Source organism: Gossypium hirsutum, chromosome A10 (assembly GCF_007990345.1).
Source record: "Gossypium hirsutum isolate 1008001.06 chromosome A10, Gossypium_hirsutum_v2.1, whole genome shotgun sequence".
Taxonomy (NCBI): Eukaryota; Viridiplantae; Streptophyta; class Magnoliopsida; order Malvales; family Malvaceae; genus Gossypium; species Gossypium hirsutum.
Window position 1 is genome coordinate 11,100,047 of NC_053433.1, and position 18,743 is coordinate 11,118,789.

General features: G+C 33.5%; 2 protein-coding genes across 2 annotated transcripts; both read left to right on the forward strand.

The window, feature by feature from the left end:
- Positions 1 to 14,054: 14,054 nt before the first annotated feature.
- LOC107895705 (uncharacterized) lies at positions 14,055 to 15,169 on the forward strand. The gene is made up of 3 exons (XM_041078484.1): positions 14,055 to 14,079; positions 14,160 to 14,400; positions 14,771 to 15,169. Exons 1-3 carry the CDS (start codon positions 14,055 to 14,057, stop codon positions 14,859 to 14,861), a joined length of 357 nt encoding a protein of 118 aa, XP_040934418.1. The 3' UTR covers positions 14,862 to 15,169.
- Positions 15,170 to 16,371: 1,202 nt separating this feature from the next.
- Positions 16,372 to 17,895, forward strand: LOC107897288 (protein transport protein Sec61 subunit gamma). The gene is made up of 3 exons (XM_016822681.2): positions 16,372 to 16,565; positions 16,664 to 16,779; positions 17,668 to 17,895. The coding sequence occupies exons 1-2, from the start codon at positions 16,472 to 16,474 to the stop codon at positions 16,777 to 16,779; spliced, it is 210 nt and encodes a 69-aa protein (XP_016678170.1). The 5' UTR covers positions 16,372 to 16,471; the 3' UTR covers positions 17,668 to 17,895.
- The last annotated feature ends 848 nt before the right edge of the window (positions 17,896 to 18,743 follow it).

The following is an 18,743-nucleotide window of genomic DNA, read 5'->3' on the forward strand; positions in this document are numbered from 1 at the left end:
ATCTAAGAGTGCGTTGAATTCAGGGCCTTAATGCAAAATCTAATGGACAATAAGAAGCTAGAATTCTTTGAATATGCTATGGGCTCTGAAAAAGAAGATGTATGCGCCTCAAAAGAGAGGTCAACAGAGAAGGTTCATAAGGTCAACCACCCAGTGGTTATTATTTCACGACCTAGAAGTAATGAAGCCGGAGTATAAATTGCACCAAGGGTCATAATCCAGAAACCTGTAGCCTTTCCCTACAATGATGGCAAAATGGTTCCCTGGAATTATAACTGCAATGTAACGATTCAGGGAGAAAAGAACTCGGCTAGTGCTTCATAGGAGGGCCAAGATGTAGGCTTCTACATACACAGTGAGAGGCATTATGACCCCGCGAGTACAAGTACCGAAACCATTAAAGGAAACACCCCAGTAATTGAGTACAATAAGGAAAAGATGGTCAAGCTCAAATCGCCAGTTAACGAGCTAGTAACTAAGAACGAGGCTAGGGAATTCTTATAATTCTTAAATCATAGCAAGTACAACATTGTAGAACAGCTACACAAACAACCGGCTCGCATCTCAGTACTATCCTTGCTCTTAAGCTCAGAGACACATCGTAGCGCGTTGATGAAAGTGCTAAATGAAACTTATGTCGCTACCGATATCTCTATAAATAAGCTGGACTGCCTAGTCAACAATATAAGTGCTGACAACTTCATCTTCTTCAATGATGATGAGATACCTCCGGAGGGCATGGGATCTACAAAGCCTCTTCACATCACCACCCGCTGCAAAGGGTATACATTACCAGGGTTGTTAATTGATAATGGATCTGCACTAAATGTCTTGCCCCTATCCACCCTAAATAGGTTGCCTGTAGATAGCTCTCATATGAAGACGTGTCAAAACATAGTGAGAGCATTTGATGGAACCGAAGTTGCAATGGAGCAGGTTAAAGTTACAAACCTTATCTCCATGAAGTTACCGTGGAGCAGATTGAAGATACAAGTCTTATCTCTCTGAAGTTACAGTGGAATGGGTCGAAGCGACAATTATTATACCCCTGAAGATACAGTGGGTTGGAATAAGGCTACTTGAAGAAAAGAAGTACCAAAAGAAGTCGAGACTCGATAAGACCGGGTAAAATTGGTATTTCTTTAAAGTCTTTGCTCCATTCTCGTTACACAACAACGAGTAAAGAGGGGCAGCTGTAAAGCCCAATTTTAGCCCGGGCCCAAATATCAAATAAAAAAAACAATCCAATAAACAGTCCACAGTCCAAAAAATTACAAGCCTAAATGGCCCAATAAATAAAAAACCCTAGCCCATAACCTAAACTAGCAACAGAAACCCTAGCCCCTAGCCTAAGCACTGCACCCTACCGTCGCTACTCCCCCATGTCAGCCACCAACTGCTCTGCCACCACCACCCAATTGCTCCTGCATAGATGTGAAACACGCAAAAAAAATAATAATAAGTAGCAATGAACAATGGTTGTAAATCGGGCTATAAAAGCCTCAAGATAAATGTAAAGTTTTTTTTATAGAGATTGAATACAAACACAGAGAATCGAATACAAAAAAAATCAAGTTCAAAAAACAGGTAGCCTTTTTTTTATTTTCGTTCATTCGAAATTTTAAAAAGAGAAGTCAAATCTAAAAAAGAGTAATTTTTTTTGTTTTCGTTATTTGTCTTTTCAAAAATAAATAATAAAACTAAAAAAGAAGGTTTTTTTTTTACCTATACCGCCATCGTCAGAGTGTATTTGAGGCTGAGAGGCTATGCCGAAAAATAGAGGAAACTTTTCAGTTTCCCAACCGCCGTAGACACCGACGATTGGCGGTCAGCTCTGCGGTCGATGGCCGGAGCCAAAGCCAAATTTAAGGGCTTTGAGAGAGAGGGGAGAGAGTTTTTCAGTTGTTTTTTTTATTTTTGAAGGTTGGAATGATTTTTTTGTAAAAAATTTTGACTTATATAGGCGCATGAAACAACGTCGTTTTGGGTCAGCGTACAAAGACGTCAAAACAGCATCGTTTTGATCTAGACCAGACCGACCCGACCCGAACTGCCTAGGATCAACATGTTTTTGGACGAAGGGGATATTTGTGCCCTTAGTCCTTCCGCTTTTGAGGCTGGTTACAATTAGCTCCTATCCTATTTTCTTTATTTTTATTTTTGCCACAAACTTTCATTTTTCTTTCAATTTGGTCCTTGGACTGTTTTAATGGGCATACTCCTGAAATGGTGTCGTTTTGGATCGACCCATGGTCCGACCCGACCCATTCCAAGATTCGCGTGTTTTTTAGTGCATGAGTTATTTGCACTTTTAGCCCCTTCGCTTTTCTTATTTTTTAAAATCCAGTTCTTTTTTTAATTTTCCCTTGTAATTTTATTTTTATTTCATTTTAGTCCCTAAGTGAACGAAGCCGTTTTGGGATAGGGAATAATAGCCCCTATAGTCCCTCCTCTTTTAAGCGCATTCGATTTCAGTCCTATTTCGATTTTGTTATTGCATTTATTACGATTTGTGCCTTTAATTATGTTTTGATTACAATTCAGTCCTTTGTTTGATTAATTTTATTATTTATTCATTAATTATTCTTCATTTCTTAAATACCTAAGTTAATATTATTTTTATTTTATATCCATTATTATTTATTCTTTAATTTTCTAAATACTTAAATTTTATATTTGTTCTACTAATTTACTTGTTTATTATTCTTTTACTTTTAGAATACTTAAAATTAGTATTATGTATATGTGTTTTATTTATTTACTTATTTATTTATTTATTTTCTTTATTTTATTATTATTATTTTACTTAATTAATATTAGATTTAATTAATTAATGCCACTGTTTATTTATTATTTTAGATATATCATCCTTTCGTTTATATGCACCATCATTTTATTATTATCACAATTACGTCACAAGCCGTTTTAAAATATATTTATTCGTTTCTATTATGTCCCGAATAAATTAAATGCACAATAATTCAAATGTTATTTTCGCACAATGTATAAAAAAGATATTTTTAAACCGCGATTAGTTTTCACTATTTCAGAATTAGAAAGATCGTGTTCTAACTTACGGTATATGATTTCTTTCTAAAATCGAGATAATCAAATATCTTTTAAAATAAATAATTTTTTTGGTGTTTATTCTCGTTTCGATGATTTAAGGCATTGTGTTCTAACTTACGAGACATAACCATTTTTCTCAATTAACGTGAAATATGCCCCCTTTTTTGTAAAATCTTTTTCAACCAAGTAATATTTTAACAAATGATCGTATTTTAAAATCTCTTCAAATTCTCAATTTTCGGCACTAAGACATTTATTAATCAACTAGGTACCAATTTTAGGGGTCACGAGGGGTACTAATCCTTCTTCGTGCGTAACCGACTCCCGAACCCATTTTCTAGATTTTGTAGACCGAAAAACGTTATTTTAGTAAATCAAACCGTTTATTAAAATGATTAAATTACGAAGTGACCGGATTACATCTCATAAAAAAAAGATTGGTAGCGACTCTCATTTTCGTTTTCAAAATAAAAAGTTGACCTTTCAAAAAAAATGGTTTCGGCATCATCAGTGCACAATGCAAATAGTCCTTGACTTCATTGTATTCTCGAGGATACTTTGCTTGATACTCTTTTGTACACAGAATATAGGTGGGGGCGAATATAACCTTAAAGATAATGACTTGATACACACCTTGAAGCCTTGTCTTATTTCTTCATTTTTTGTTCGAGTTCCATTTGTGTGTTTGAGATTTTTCCTCATTGGAGTTTTATACTAACATGGAGGTCATAGGGTGAGTCATAAGAAGCCAAAGCTAATAGGAAGAGACAATAAAGAGGCCCTGGTTTCACCTAAGAAGTAAAAAGGCCCTCGAGTGTTTGATATGTAGCCTAGAAAAAACCCTAGCTACTACTTAACAGAAAGAGCAGTTTGGAAAAAAAGTTCAACATTAATCTAAATTTGAACTTGTTGACCGGTGAGGTAAACAAGAGAAAGATGATAATGGTAGAACAAAGAAGAAGAAAGTGAATGTTGGTAAGGGTTTTAACTTTTGAAAGGGATAGGAGATAAGGAAGAGAGAGTGTTTACGTGAGTTGTTTGCATGGCCTTTTACGGTAGGAGACAAGTGTAGATACGTGTCCTAAGGTCACTGACGTGGAAGTCTAACTTGGTTCTCTTGGTAGTAATGGTGATGTAACGTCCTACGATAAGATGTCTTAGGGTGATTGGTAATCAATTACTCTAACTCATCATGTAGTCCCCACATAGTCTTAGTGGAGACACCTTGTTCTGAAGTTTTCCAAGTTGAGGTTCACAAACTAGCTCTGAGGTTCACAAACTAACTCTGGGTCTGCGGTAGAGACATGTGTCAAGCTCCTCTACAGGTATGTTGAGGGTCGCTACTCGGGGTATAACATAACTAAAATTATTAAGAAGTAAAATTTGTCATTTTGTAAATATTGAAAGCTAAATTTATTGATTTTTTTTAGAATTTAAACTAAAATGATAAATTTTGTAAATATTGAAGGCTAAATTTGTTTATCTTTTTATATTTATGATCAAATTTATAGAATATGTAAACATTCGAGTGCTGAATTTGTTATTAGACCAATACAAAAAGCCCATGTTAGATTTTTGTCACTCATTTAATGATAACTAATGGGAGAGTGGTTAAAATATTTAATTTCGAAAAGTTTAGTAACTAAATAAAAAATTTAATAGTTGAGTGACCAAAATAAAACGAAGTCAATAGTTTAGTGACAATTTTTGTACTTTACCTTTTTTTTTAGTTTTTTTAGTGTTGGAAAAATAAGAACCTAACATATATAATAAACCTGCTCATGGGTGGAGCCACCTGGCTTGAACGTTCGCCTGAAAAATAAAAGGGTTTGGATAAAAATATAAGCCCAAAAAATAGGCTTGGACAAAAAAATGAGGCCTGTTTAGAAAACAAGCCGAGCCTCGAGTAAAACTTTTTTGGTCCGGACCTAGTCCAAATATGCAAAAAAAAAAGCTTTTTTTTTACTGTTTTGTCTCTATTTTGTATTGTTTTATTACTATTTTCTTGTTATTTTTTCACTATTTTGCTACAGTTTCACTATTATGTTGCTAATATTTTATTGTTATTGTATAACTATTGTTTTATTGTTAATTTGTTACTATTTTAGAAGCATTTTCTTGTTAAGTTACGCCTAGCTTAGTATTATTTAAGTATACATATTTTTTAAAATTTATTTTTAATTTGTTGGAAAATATTTATTTTAAGATTTTTAATATTTTTAATGTATTATATTTTTAAAAAAAATTAATACGAGTCGAATTGATTAAGTTTCTATTCTTTTTGGAATGAATTGATTCTCAATTATTTTGAATTGATCCAGATAAGATATTTTAAATCTTTAAATATTACTGATTTTCGATTGAATGCCATGTATATATATTTACCAATGATTAGCTGTTTTGTGTGAGCTTATTGATGAGAAAATAAAAAGATTTTAGTCGGACTGAAAGATTAGCTTCTTCAGTTTATATTGCTTGTTTAAAGATGCAAAGTTTTGTGGAATGGCTTTTGTTGTTTGGATTCTTGCAGACTTTTTATCCAAATTTATAACTTTTTGGTTTGATCACAATGCCAATCCTTTATTAATTAGTAATGCTTGGTATTTTTTATTCATCAGAATATGGAAAGATTACTAATTAGTTTTGGAAGTGCATTCGCATGATTTTCTTCTTCTTTTTTATTATAAATAAAGTCCTTTTTATTTTTTAACACTATATAGTTTGGTTTATGGAAATTTGTCTATTCATCACTTTATTATTTATACACGTTAGATATTTTAGTGTAATTCTATATAAATTATGTTTTTTAAACATCTATTATGGCATCGTAATTACGGATGAACAAAATTCAATTCGATTCAAAAAATTTGATAAAAAATTCAAATTTTGAATTAAATAGTTCGAATTTTTTGAGTTAATCAAGTTATTCGGATAAACTCGAATAAAAAATTAAGTTTTTCGGTTTAACTCAAATATGAATTACACAATACTAGTTATCCAAAAATCCAAACAAGAAAAGACAAAAATACGTCGTTTTGATAAATGTTTACTTTTTTAAAAGTTAAAATTCAAAATAATTAAGTTGAAAGATAAAACTACGTCGTTTTGATAATTATTTACCCATTAAGTTAAAAGACAAAATCATTATATTGTTCATGTAGTTAAATAATCTTGTAATTCGTCTACTAGTTAAATAATTGGTCCATCTAAACTCAACATTAAGTATAAATAATAGGATTCGTTAACTCGACTTGATTTGACTCAAAAGTTTTTGACTTGATTCAGTTCGATTCGAAAAAAATTCAAATTGAGTTCGGTTGCTAAAATAGGATTTGTCAACTCGACTAACTCGAAAATTTTAACTCGACTCAATCGAATACTCACCCCTAATCGTAATGATGGAATTATCTAATCGGTAAAAGGAATTGTTTTCGTTCTATGACTAATTTATCATTATTATTTTAATTAAATCAGTCAAAAAATTAAGGTCTTTGGTTCTGATGATGACATTAACACACCCTTATTTTGGGTTATTTTGGAAATTATAGAGCAATAAAAAAATTAGTTTTGATCTTTATGGAAATTTTAAATTTGAATATTGGTATATTTAAAATAACTAAATTGAAATAATAAGTTACCAAAGTGACCTCTGATATTGAAATTATTATTTTTTAAATATAAAAGGTTGGGTGCATGTAACTTAAGCTACGTTAATATTGGTCGACCCAAAAAAAGGTTAATATTTAACAAAATTACATGTGTAGCTGTGGTAATAAATATGTAATGATTATTTGGTTTTACATGTGAGCAATAAATCAACCCAAAGGAAGATTTATTGTTTGCTATGTTTCAGGAATTTCAGAAACTCCTTAGCCTCTTCCTCCTTTACTGGCTCATTGATGAGTACTTCAGTTTCCTTTTTCCTTTCAGCCTTGACATCTTTCGTCTTTGCGGGCTCTACTCTGATATTCCCCCTGTCATAACGTTTCCCACTTCGTGTATGAGAACTTTCATTTTGCGTGCCCCTGGACGTGCTAGCTATACTCTCCCCCTTAGGTATTGTTATATTGCAGTCATAGCTCCATGGCACCCTCCTGTCATCCTTATAAGGGAAAGGATTGGGTTTATGGATGACTATTTTAGGCCTAGTTTACGACCCCTCCTCATTATTCCCTAGCAAAGAAATAATAATTCTCGGTTGGTTGGTTCTTTGTCGTTCATTCTCCAGCACACATATTTGTCCTTCATAAGAATTACCCTCAGAAACCTGCAACTCTTTGTTAACTATAAGGCCTTGTACAATGACCTTGAACTCCTCACAATTTTGGATCATATGACCCCCTCCCCATGGAACTCACAATGGTTCTCTATTCCTTCTCCTCCTTTTCTAGAAGTCAGCATACCTCTCTTCACCATCTCCTCTCATATTACCTTCATAAGTGTCTTCACCTCAGCAATGTCTTCCTTGATTTTTCTTTTCTTTGTTTCATCAATGGCATTCACTCCTTGATTGCCATGATCCGGTAACGGGCTTTCAGTATTAGGGGTACTATCAAATTTCACAACCCCCATTTTGATGAGCCTCTCCACGACCTTCTTGAACCCAGTGTAGTTTTCAATTAAATGCCCCGATATTCCCGCGTGATATTCATATTTAGCATTTGCATTATACCATTTGGGGTATGGTGGCTGCAGCAGTTTCAAGTGAAACGGAGCAACGGCATGTGCATCGTATAAGCTTTGATAAAGCTCACGATATGTCACCGGGATAGGAGTGAATTGCATCCTCTCCGAATTCTGTCTTGTACCCGATTCCTGTCTTTGAGTACTTTGTTGCTCATCCGTAGCTGCTTTAGGTTGTTCAACTGTAATTGCCCTGGAATTGAAGCTGTTCATGTTATTTACCTCATTGTCTTTTCTCCTTGGGGTCGATCTTTTAGCCACTTCCCCCTCGATTTTACCGCCTCTCACGGTATTCTCAATCATCTCACCCGCCATAACTATATCCGAGAAACTTTTTGTGGTACTTCCAATCATATGTGTGATGAATGGCGCCTTCAAAGTATTAATAAATAACATGGTGGTTTCCTTTTCCAACAATGGTAGTTGTACTTGCATTGCCACCTCCCTCCATCGTTGTGCATATTGCCTAAAACTTTCATTAGGTTTTTTCTCCATGTTTTGAAGTGTGATCCTATCTGGCGTCATATCAGTCACATGGTTATACTATTGCATGAAAGCCTGTGCAAGATCTCTCTATGAACCGATCCTTGCACGGCTCAACTGATTGTACCACCTAGCCGCCGCTCCCATTAGGCTGTCCTGAAAACAATGGATCAATAGTTGATCGTTGTTCACATAGCCAGTCATCCTTCTACAAAACATTGTTATGTGCGCCTCTGAGCAAGTAGTCCCGTTGTACTTTTCAAACTCTGGCATCTTAAATTTATGAGGAAGCACCAAATCTGGAACCAAACTTAAGTCTTTGGCATCGATCCCATGATGATTGTCAGCGCCTTCTAAAACCCTAAACTTCTCCTCTAACCACCTGCAACGATCTTCCAATTGTTTCGAGGATTCAGTGGCCATTCTTTCCTTCTCCATTAAATCCAGATCAGGAGTAATAGGGTTAACCGAGCTATCACCCAAATTATTTCCCAACCCAGATGGGAAATTTATGGGGATTCCAGCATCTACTGGCCCATGTTGAGGCCTCACTGTGACAGATGGCCTTCTAAGAGGTGCCTCGGTTTACAGGGGAATAAGAGGCGAGGTAAAACCCGGAGAAGGACCTTCATTCTCTTCTTTAGTGATCGCCATGGGAGCTTTTCCTTTATCAATGGCTCTCAGCAGCTGAGCCATTTCAACCATCATGTTTCTCTGAGCCTCTTGCATCTGCTCCCTCATTTCATTCTGCATTTTGGCCAACTGCTCTTGCATTTGATCTTGCATGTCTTTTTGTAATTGCTCGAACCTTTGATCCATGTTCTTAGTTTTAGTACGAGTGCCGTAAGGATGTGTGATTTCCAGGTTTTCTTTTCTACCTTTGGAAAGTAAACTTTAACTAATCAGGGTCTTTTTATAACTTTGCATGCAAATGATGTGATGAAATGTTATGAGATGCAAATGCATGAATGCAAAAAAGAATATCGATTCTGGTTCAACTTCATTTAGAAAATTTTATTTAGAAAAAGAATATCTTTACATGTAAGAGGATTACAAATACGATTTCACCCTAAGGCCCAAAGCTTTAACTCTATCTAATAAAAGGGCTAACTCTCGTCCTACATCTGACGATGATGAATACATCAGACTCAAAACGCCAGCTCGAATTGCCAAGTCTTGCACATACTCAGCAACCTCTCGAATCTGGGCTATGGCTTCACCAATGACATGATCCATTTTTCTAACCTGTTCTTTAGCCTGGTGTAGCTCTCCCTTCAGATAATCCTTTTGCGCCTTGAGCTGCTCAACCTAGAGTTCACCGTCATGCCACGCCTCCTCCAAATCTTCAACTTTGCTTCTTAGCTCCTTTAACTCGACCGTAGAATTATGGTTTTGGTACCAACGCAGGGATTTTCCAAGTTCTGTTACCTTGGTCTTCAATCCTTTATTCTCTTCCTCTAATGTCAAATTCTGCACTTGCATCTCTTGGAATTTCTTTTCCCAGTACTCAGCTCTAGCCTTTTCCTCTTGGACCTCCTTCTGCAACTGATCTGAAGATCCTCCTACTTTCGCCCTCCTCAAGGCTACTTGTGCCCTTTTGTAATGCTCTTTTAGATCATCTCGATCTTCCTCCATCTTTCTTTTTTCTTTCCTCTCTTTATCGACTTTCATCTTTTGAACATCAACTTCTAAACTCAAGTACATCTTTTCTTCCTCGAGCTTTGCTACCCTCCTCTCAAATTCCAAGCTTTGTCTCTCGAACTCCTGCTTTATAATTTCTAACTCTGAGGGTCTTACTTGCAAATATTCCTCCATTGGTCGAGCTCCTTCCATACTTGGCTTAGGGATATTATCATTAACCCTTCTACCTCTCCATTTTACGTATTCTGGTGTCGTAGCGGGGCTAATAGCTACTCCTCTCAATCGACAAGTCTTTTTCTAAGCACTAGAAACTTCACTAACCCTCCTCTTGTAATCGGCTCTTCTATATACAAACTCACTTTGAGCCAACCCCTGAGTCGCTGGTATGAACTGTCTCAATCCATGCTGCCTCAGTACGAGCAAAGGGGCATAGCCAATGGCACCCCAAATTCTCAATAGGGGTACCCAATCAAAACTACCGCATCGATAAAGAACCTCACCAGGCGTCATCCACGGAACCCTCCACTCGACATCTTTCGACTGAAGGTTCTGAAGTAGCACTGTCCAATTCTCTTCTGGAACATCAACTCTCCTGGTTGAAGCTACTATATCTTTCAACGGTGAGTAATCCTCAAAGAAAACTCGACAAACCACCCTATCTATCAACCAGAAATGACTGTAGAACTAAGCCAAAAGCAACTGAACACACCCTTTGAACCTGCCAGCACTAGCCCTCCTACATGCACCTAAAGACCTAAATGTTTCCGCCAAAATTACAGGGACAGAAGTGACATTTTTACTGAGTCGATGAAAAAAATCCGTGGTTGCCTCATCCACATATCCCAAAGCCCTAGGGAAAACCATCAATCCATATAAACTTAAGGCAAAAACATCTACCTTCTTTGTCTCATCAGGGTGTGTCAGAATCAAATCTTTCAAAGCGTCCCACGAAATGCACTTGCACTCACCCTTTTCTTTAATTCGAGCTGTGGCCCACTGCTCGCTCATCCCTGTAATAATCATCAATTTCTTCCAAAAGGTAGGGACACAAAGAGCTCGGGAATAGATCCTATCATTCTGAAACCGGAGACAACGAAGTAAAGCAATGTACTCTTCCACAGTAGGTACCATGTCTACTTCCCCAAAAGTGAAGCAACTGTACGCTGGGTTCCAAAACTGAGCAAGGGCTCAGAATAAGTGCTCGTCTATCTGAACATCAAGCAAGTAAGGTAAGTCTCCATAGTTACCGTAGAATAACTGCTTGGTCCCATTGCCCCACTGATCCCAAATTTCCTTAAGCTCTTAGAGATTATTCTGCGTGACGCTAATACGAGTGTAATCTGACAACTCCGATATGTATCCCTCAGCTATACTATCTCCCTTTTCTAGTTGAGTTTGTTCGGACCATCTATGGACGTTAACGTTGCCTTCCACTCTATCAAGAAGTTTGTTCTTCATAATAAAACTTCCTAACTTAGAAACTAACTGTGAATCGATACCTTTATAAATGCAAAATGACATGCAAGCGAAAAAAAAAAGATAGTCAGTATCACATGATATCAATAAATTTCAACGATAACTTATAAGGGTAATGTCTAAAGTTTAAACCTAACTAAATTGGGCTTATACGATCCTTCAACATGGGGTGGGTTCTAAAGTTTGAGGTACCCGAACCAGCAGATTCCTCAATTCTCACCCATTATAGGCTCATTTGAATCGAGTTCGGTTCAGGGGAATACATTTCCCTATGGCTACACGGAGATGAAAATCTCACGAAACCATAGGTACGGATGTATCCTGAAAGTGATCCACTATCCTGCACGGAGGCGAAAACCTCACGAAGGCATAGTTTCTCACTCCCACTTAAGGGTGTGACTACAACGGTCATGCAAATGCAATGCGTATCAGGATATAGCAACACATACAATAATGCAAACAGATGTAATGCAAAGGGAATTAAATTTTAAAATTTTTAATTTTTGACATTAAGACAAGAGATAATCAATTACACAGCTTGACTCTCTTATTAGTCCCCAGTGGAGTCGCCATGCTGTCGAAACCATTTTTAAATCGAGTTTTAGGAAAATAGGAATCGACTTTAAAAAACAAAAACGGGAGTTGCCACCAATCTTTTTAGGTGTGATTGGATCACCTTTAAAACATTTGTTTTAAAATCATTAGTTTTGGTCCACAAAATGAAAGAACGGGTTCGGGAGTCGGTTACGTACGAGGAAGGATTAGCACCCCCGTAACGCCCAAAAATTGGTACCTAATTGATTATCAAATGTCTTTAATGTCAGAAATTTAAAAAATTTTAAGATGTAGTCCTCTTTAAAATATTTTAACTTTGAAGATTGGGATTCACTCACGTCAAAGTATTGACATTAAGTTAACCTTTTTTGAAATTTCTATCTCGAAACAGCAAAACGCTATATCCAATAAGTTGGGACATAATGCTTTGAAATTCCAAGATAGTGGCTTGCATTTAGAAAACCTTTTAAAAAAACTTAGAAGGATACTTAATTATTCGAATTCAACGAGAAAAGTGGCAACCCAATAAGTTAAGGCACTACTTTCTCTAAATTTCCGAACACCAAGCATTGCCTTATTTGCAAAAAAAAAATCTTATCTCGAGGTAATAAGATGTTATATCCAGTGAGTTAGGACACAACACCTCAAACATCAGAGAGTAAGTATTTTATTTAACACTCGTATCATGATTTAAGAGAATATACCGTTATTCAGGTTAAACGCAGAAAAAAAAATCGAAACCCAGTAAGTTAGGGCATGATTGTCTCAAATTACCAAATACGGAATATTCATTTTTGTGAAAGAATTACTATCGGGTTGGATAAACCCTAAATTCGTAATGAAACGAGATAATAAAGAATGCATAACAAATAAAAATTGATAACCATAATAGGATAAACATAAACAGAAATGAGAATGATAACGATAAAAACGAAGGTAAAATAAATGCGTCAAACGAACAATAAGAAAGGGAAATAATAAATAAGCTAAATGTTAGAGATTATTTTTAAAAAAAAACTATAAATAAAATAGATGATGAAATAATAATAAGAGTAAATGATATATAAATAAAATAAATGTGCTAAAATACATATATATTAAATTAGTTAATGTAAAAAAAATAATAACATAGAGTAAATAAAAAAAGGAAAATATAATAATAATAAAGAGGTATTATAATATAATAATAATAATGATATAATAGTGATATTAATAATAATAATAAAAGTAAAATGGAAAATGCATGATAATAAAATAAATAAACATCATGAAAATATTAAAAATGAATAATCATAGTAATATAACAAGAACAACATGTATATATATGTATAAAATAAATAAGTAAATAAGTGATAAAAGTATAAAATAAATAAGTATATAAATAATATATATAAAATAAAAGTATAAAATATATAAGTAAGTGAATAATATATATTTGAAATAAAAGTATAAAATAAACGAAGTAAAAAATGATGACAAAACAAAACTCTATAAATGCGGACAAAACAAATTCAATACATATAAAAAAAATTATAACATAATTTATGAATATGGCCACATAAAAATCTAAAAAAGGATATATATGAATAACAATTTATATAATACGAAGTCAATAGTTACACAAAGTAATTGGAAAAGAGGTTTATTAACAACAATATAAAATAAAATGAAGCATTTAATATAAATAACACATATATAAAATAATAAGAAATGAGAATATTTAAAAAAACAAAAAATGTGCAGTGAAATAGGATCTTAAAAAGAAATTCATTATATATAAATAAATTTAAAAGTAAATATAAATATAAATATATATTCAAGAATAAATCATAATAGTGATTCTAACAATATATATTAAAACAAATAATAAGTTTAAAAAGAATCAATTAAAGTGAAATAAATAAAAAAAACTTAAACGGACCTGATTGAAACGAAAATAAAGTGAAAAGGATAATTTACAAGCAAATAAAACTACAAAACATCATTAAGGACCACAATAAAAAGTACGAAAACATATAAGGATTAAAACCATAAATAACCCAAATCCCCAAAACACGGTGCTTCAATACGGACTAAAATGCAACTGGTACAAAATTCCTAGGCAAAATGTTTAAAAAGTAAAAAAAAAAGGGATAAACAGGGTCTGAATGAACAGTATCACAAATGAGGAGGGTTGGTCGCGCAAATTACCCACTTTAGGCTGGAATGCACAAACCCTACCCCTTTTACCCAAACGGTGCCGTTTAAACAAGTTTATGTAAACCAGATTTTTTTTAAAACTCATTTCTGCACCCTTTTTTTAAAAAAACAATCAGAGAGCTTTTTGCTCTCTCCCTTACCCTTTCTATTTCCTTTGCTTGGCCAACTCAAGGGCCTCATCGGCGTCCCACGCGCCTCCACGCATCGTGGCTCATGGCTCGGGAATGATGAGAACAAAAGGCGTCCCTTGGCCCGATATGCACGCCGGAGAAAGGGGGCTCCAACGACGGAAAGGTACTTTTTTTTTTCCTTTTTTATTTATTTTGTTTAACAGATTTAAAAAATGAAAATAAGAAACAATAATATCAAATATAAAATGAAATAACAAAAAGACTAGGAAACAGTAGAAAACGAAAACAAGAAATTGATCTCAACCTTTTTACTTGTATATTGTTTTTTTTTATTGCTTAACATGCGTTTCAATCTCCTTTTTTTTCAAGAAAAAGAAAAAAAAGACCCCCCTTACACAAATGATAGATTCGGGCTTTTTAAAGCCGATCTACCAAACATTCATTCTATATTTTTTTGTTTTTTGTTCCTTTGTTTATTTTTTTTCCCATTATTCGCATGCTTTCTCTTGCCCTTGTATTTGTTTCTGTTGCAGGTGCCATGCGACGCGTGGAAGAGGCGACGGTCAGGGGCGTGGTGGTCGAGGCGGCATGCGTGAGAAGGCCAATGGTGGAAGCGGTGGCTGAAGAAAGGGGAGCGGCTGGAGGCTTGGGGCTTGCTGAAAATTTTTAAGATTAGCTGGGTTAGGGTTTAGTTTTAGGCCTATTGGGTTTGGACTTGTAAAATTATTTGTTGGGCTGTTATATTTTATTTGTTTATGGGCCCGGGCAATATTGGGCTTGTACATGAAGTAAAAGGTTTAACTGAGCATGAGCGCTATCTCGCATTGAGCAAAATTCCAAATCATCCAACGCAAATGCTCATTTTCTTTAGTTTACCTTTTTCTGTGCGATTGGAATGGATCAGAAGATTTCTTGCTGACCATTAAAAATCATGGTTGTGTTGATGATATTTTCGTAACCTTTTGTGTTTGTAATTTTTGGATGCTATAATGACATGATAGAATGTCATTACAATGTTGTAATTTTTTGAAGTTGTAAAATTTTATAATATATAGATTATGATATATAAACTAATAAAATCATGTAACTTTTTGTTATTATATGAATATTATGTTTGGATGTGAAATATAATTCTCAAGTTATTTATTACTTTTAATATTTTATTTTTTATTATAGAATAATTAAATTATTTGTTTCAGTAATGATATTTTAGCACATTAAATATGTATTGCAGTTTAAAAATGATAAAGTAGATTATATATTATTTTTATAGTATTATATATTATGAATTTTTAATTCGTATAATAATAATTATATTAAGAATTTTATTAAATTATATATTATTTTATTAAATTATATTTAATAATAATTATGTTAAAATATAGATAAATTATTTATTATTTTTATTAAATTATTTTTAAAAAGAATCTTATTAAAATTTAATAACAATAACAATAATCATCTACTTAAAAAAATTCTGCTAAGGGTATTCTAGTCATTTTAGTTTTTTCCTTATGCTATTACAACATCATTCCATTCAACCAAACATAAGAATACTATTACAAACACACGAATACTATTACAGTTATATTCCATTTCATTCAACCAAACAGTTGAATTATTGATTACAATTCTATTCCATTACAGCTCTATTCCATTACAGTCCTATTCCATTACAGTGAATAAACATACCCTAAAGCTAATTCTAAAAAAATTAAATGAAATTAAAAATAAAAATGGTTTTTCTTGTGAAAATGAAAGTTTTTTTTCCTTAAAAATATAATTTTTATGTTATCTTTTTTACTAAAAAATAAAATTATTTTTAAAAGATGAAAAATAAAAAATTTAGAATGATAAAATAAAGAAATAAGTGATAAAAACTTACTAAAATTGGATAACTAAAATAAGTGTATAATAACATTGTGGTTAGTCAAATTAACAGCGCGTGATTAAAACTAGAAAACTATCTAACTCAAAGGAAACAAAATAAAAATCTAACAGCATGCTAAATTTGAAAAAAATAATTGGGACTAAAATGAAAACAGAGGAAAATTGGGTGACTAATTGTGTAGTTTACCCTTGTGAAAAGAAAAGAGTAATTGATTCCAGATAACAAATTGTCAAATTTTGTCTGTGGATATCAGCTTGCTTAGTCCTTATATAATAGATCCACAGATCTTAACAAGAATAGTAAATTTCCTCCAAAGACCAAAGCAAAACCAGGAAAGGGAAAAATGGACGCAATTGATTCAGTTTTCGATCCGCTAAGAGAGTTCGCTAAGGATAGTGTTCGTCTTGTCAAGAGATGCCACAAGCCCGATCGAAAAGGTTACTTATTTCTCTCTTCTTTTCCTATTATATTTGATTTTGTTGATTTATCAGAATTCTGATTAAAAGATCCGTTTTTTTTTCTTTTATCTTTTTAGAATTTACGAAGGTGGCGTTTCGTACAGCGATCGGATTCGTGGTTATGGGATTCGTAGGGTTTTTCGTCAAGCTCATCTTTATCCCCATTAACAACATTATTGTTGGATCTGGTTAGGTGCGGCTCTATTCCTAAACATTTATATTTTATTTTCCATTTTACTTTGTTGGTTTATTGTATTTATTGTTTTCTATCTGTTGCTGGTGTAATATTGATCTGAATTTATTTGATTTAAAAAAAAATTGAAGCACTGAAAATCTAAATCTCTGAATTTCTGAAAATCTAGTTTTTGGTTCCTCTAAGAGAATGAAAATTGTTGATTTTTACTGGTGAAGATCCGGGAAATTGAATTAGTTTGCTAAATCGGAATTATTATTTTATTGATGAATCCTTGTTTGTCATTTCAGGGGCTATTATTGTGTAGAAATTGGAATGTAACTGTTTTATTGCTTAATCTTCTCTTTGTGGGTGTTTTTTGTCTTCTTAGAGGGATATTGAACTGAACTGATTAACGCAATTGTTTCGTTCTATGTTCCTGGACTTTGATATGCGTCGGATAGAATATCTGTTTGACATGGGTATATTATTCAACTTTTTCCCTAAATTTTCATGTATTTAGGATCTTATTCCTGTATCCATGTCGGACTCGGATGTCGTACATAGGGAATCTCAGAAAAATTAAGAGTTTGAGGCAACATAGGCTTCATAGGTTTTTGTGTTCCCATTGTAAAGATTAAATGATCAAGTTGCATTTCAAATTAATGGATTATGTGAGGTTAGGTTCGGAGTATGTTGGATGAGGTTGATTTTGAATCATATATATAGCTGAATGGCATCCTAAAAATGGCAGCTTAAGAAAATGTAGGCATTAATTTTCACTACTCTGAATACAACTAACATAATTCACAAGCACCCTCATCTATGAACTATTGTACATTGGTTTATATTTCGCCTTATTTCATCTTTTGTCATGTTTAATTATCCATGGGGCTGGCTGGCTCGCAGGAAGCATGAGAATCAGTACCAAGTTTCAGACTGTAGGCAAAAGATAGAAGTTAGAACTGGATGCAATTGACTGAGAGGTACATCATCTGATTTCATGAACTAATTCAAACTTAGACATGGAAATTTCTAGTTTTCTTTATATTCAATATGTTTGAGATTATTTTTGTTTTAGCATTGTAATAGAAACTTGTTGAAATAAACACAATCATACTGACCTCATTTCTTGGATATATTGATGGATTGTCAGAAAGCAAAAAGATCTTCCTATTTTATTTCATTGTTAAGACACTTGTAAAATGCGGATATTATCCTCTTGAGAATGTAGGCAACTGAAGGTGTGATTGGTTGAACAGAAAAGTAGAAAGAGGAGGGAAGGAGAGTGTAGAGTTGAAAGTTGAAAAGAAAATAAATTTGGCTTGTTCTTGTTAGGAAAGGAAAAAAAAACAGGAGAATTTGATCATTTTCTGCAATCATTTCAAATTGAAAATATAAGATAAGGGACGAAAGTTACTTCAAAATTTTGTTTTATTTTTTTCAACTCGATGAAGCAATCGATGGAAAAAATTACTTTTATAATATTTATGTTTGTTTTATAGTTTCCAATTTCCTGTCTGCTACAACAAAGACAGTAGATATAGAAAATAATAAAATGAAACCAGAGAAATTGAATAAATTGTTGGTAGGCAAGCTAAAGTTATGTTTCAATTCAGCATAATTGCAAAAAAAGCCCTCAACCTTTGGGGGCTTTTGGATATATGCCCCTAACTTTATTATTTTCTAAAATCGACCCATCACGTAATGGATTTTTAAGGTATCAACTCAGTTAAAATGGTAATTGTCAGCTGACCGTTAGTCAACAGCAGGTCAAAAAATTGTACTATGTGGTGTTCTAGTTGACTAATGACGTGGCAGATGTTGTAGGTCAATTTTAACCTATTTACATCAAAACTCAATTTAGTCTTACCTAACCTACCAAAATTAAACCCAAAACCCAAAATCTTAACTACCCAAAATCCAATTTACATCAAAACCTCAATGGCTCAAACTCTAAGCCCAAATCAAAATAAAAAATCCTA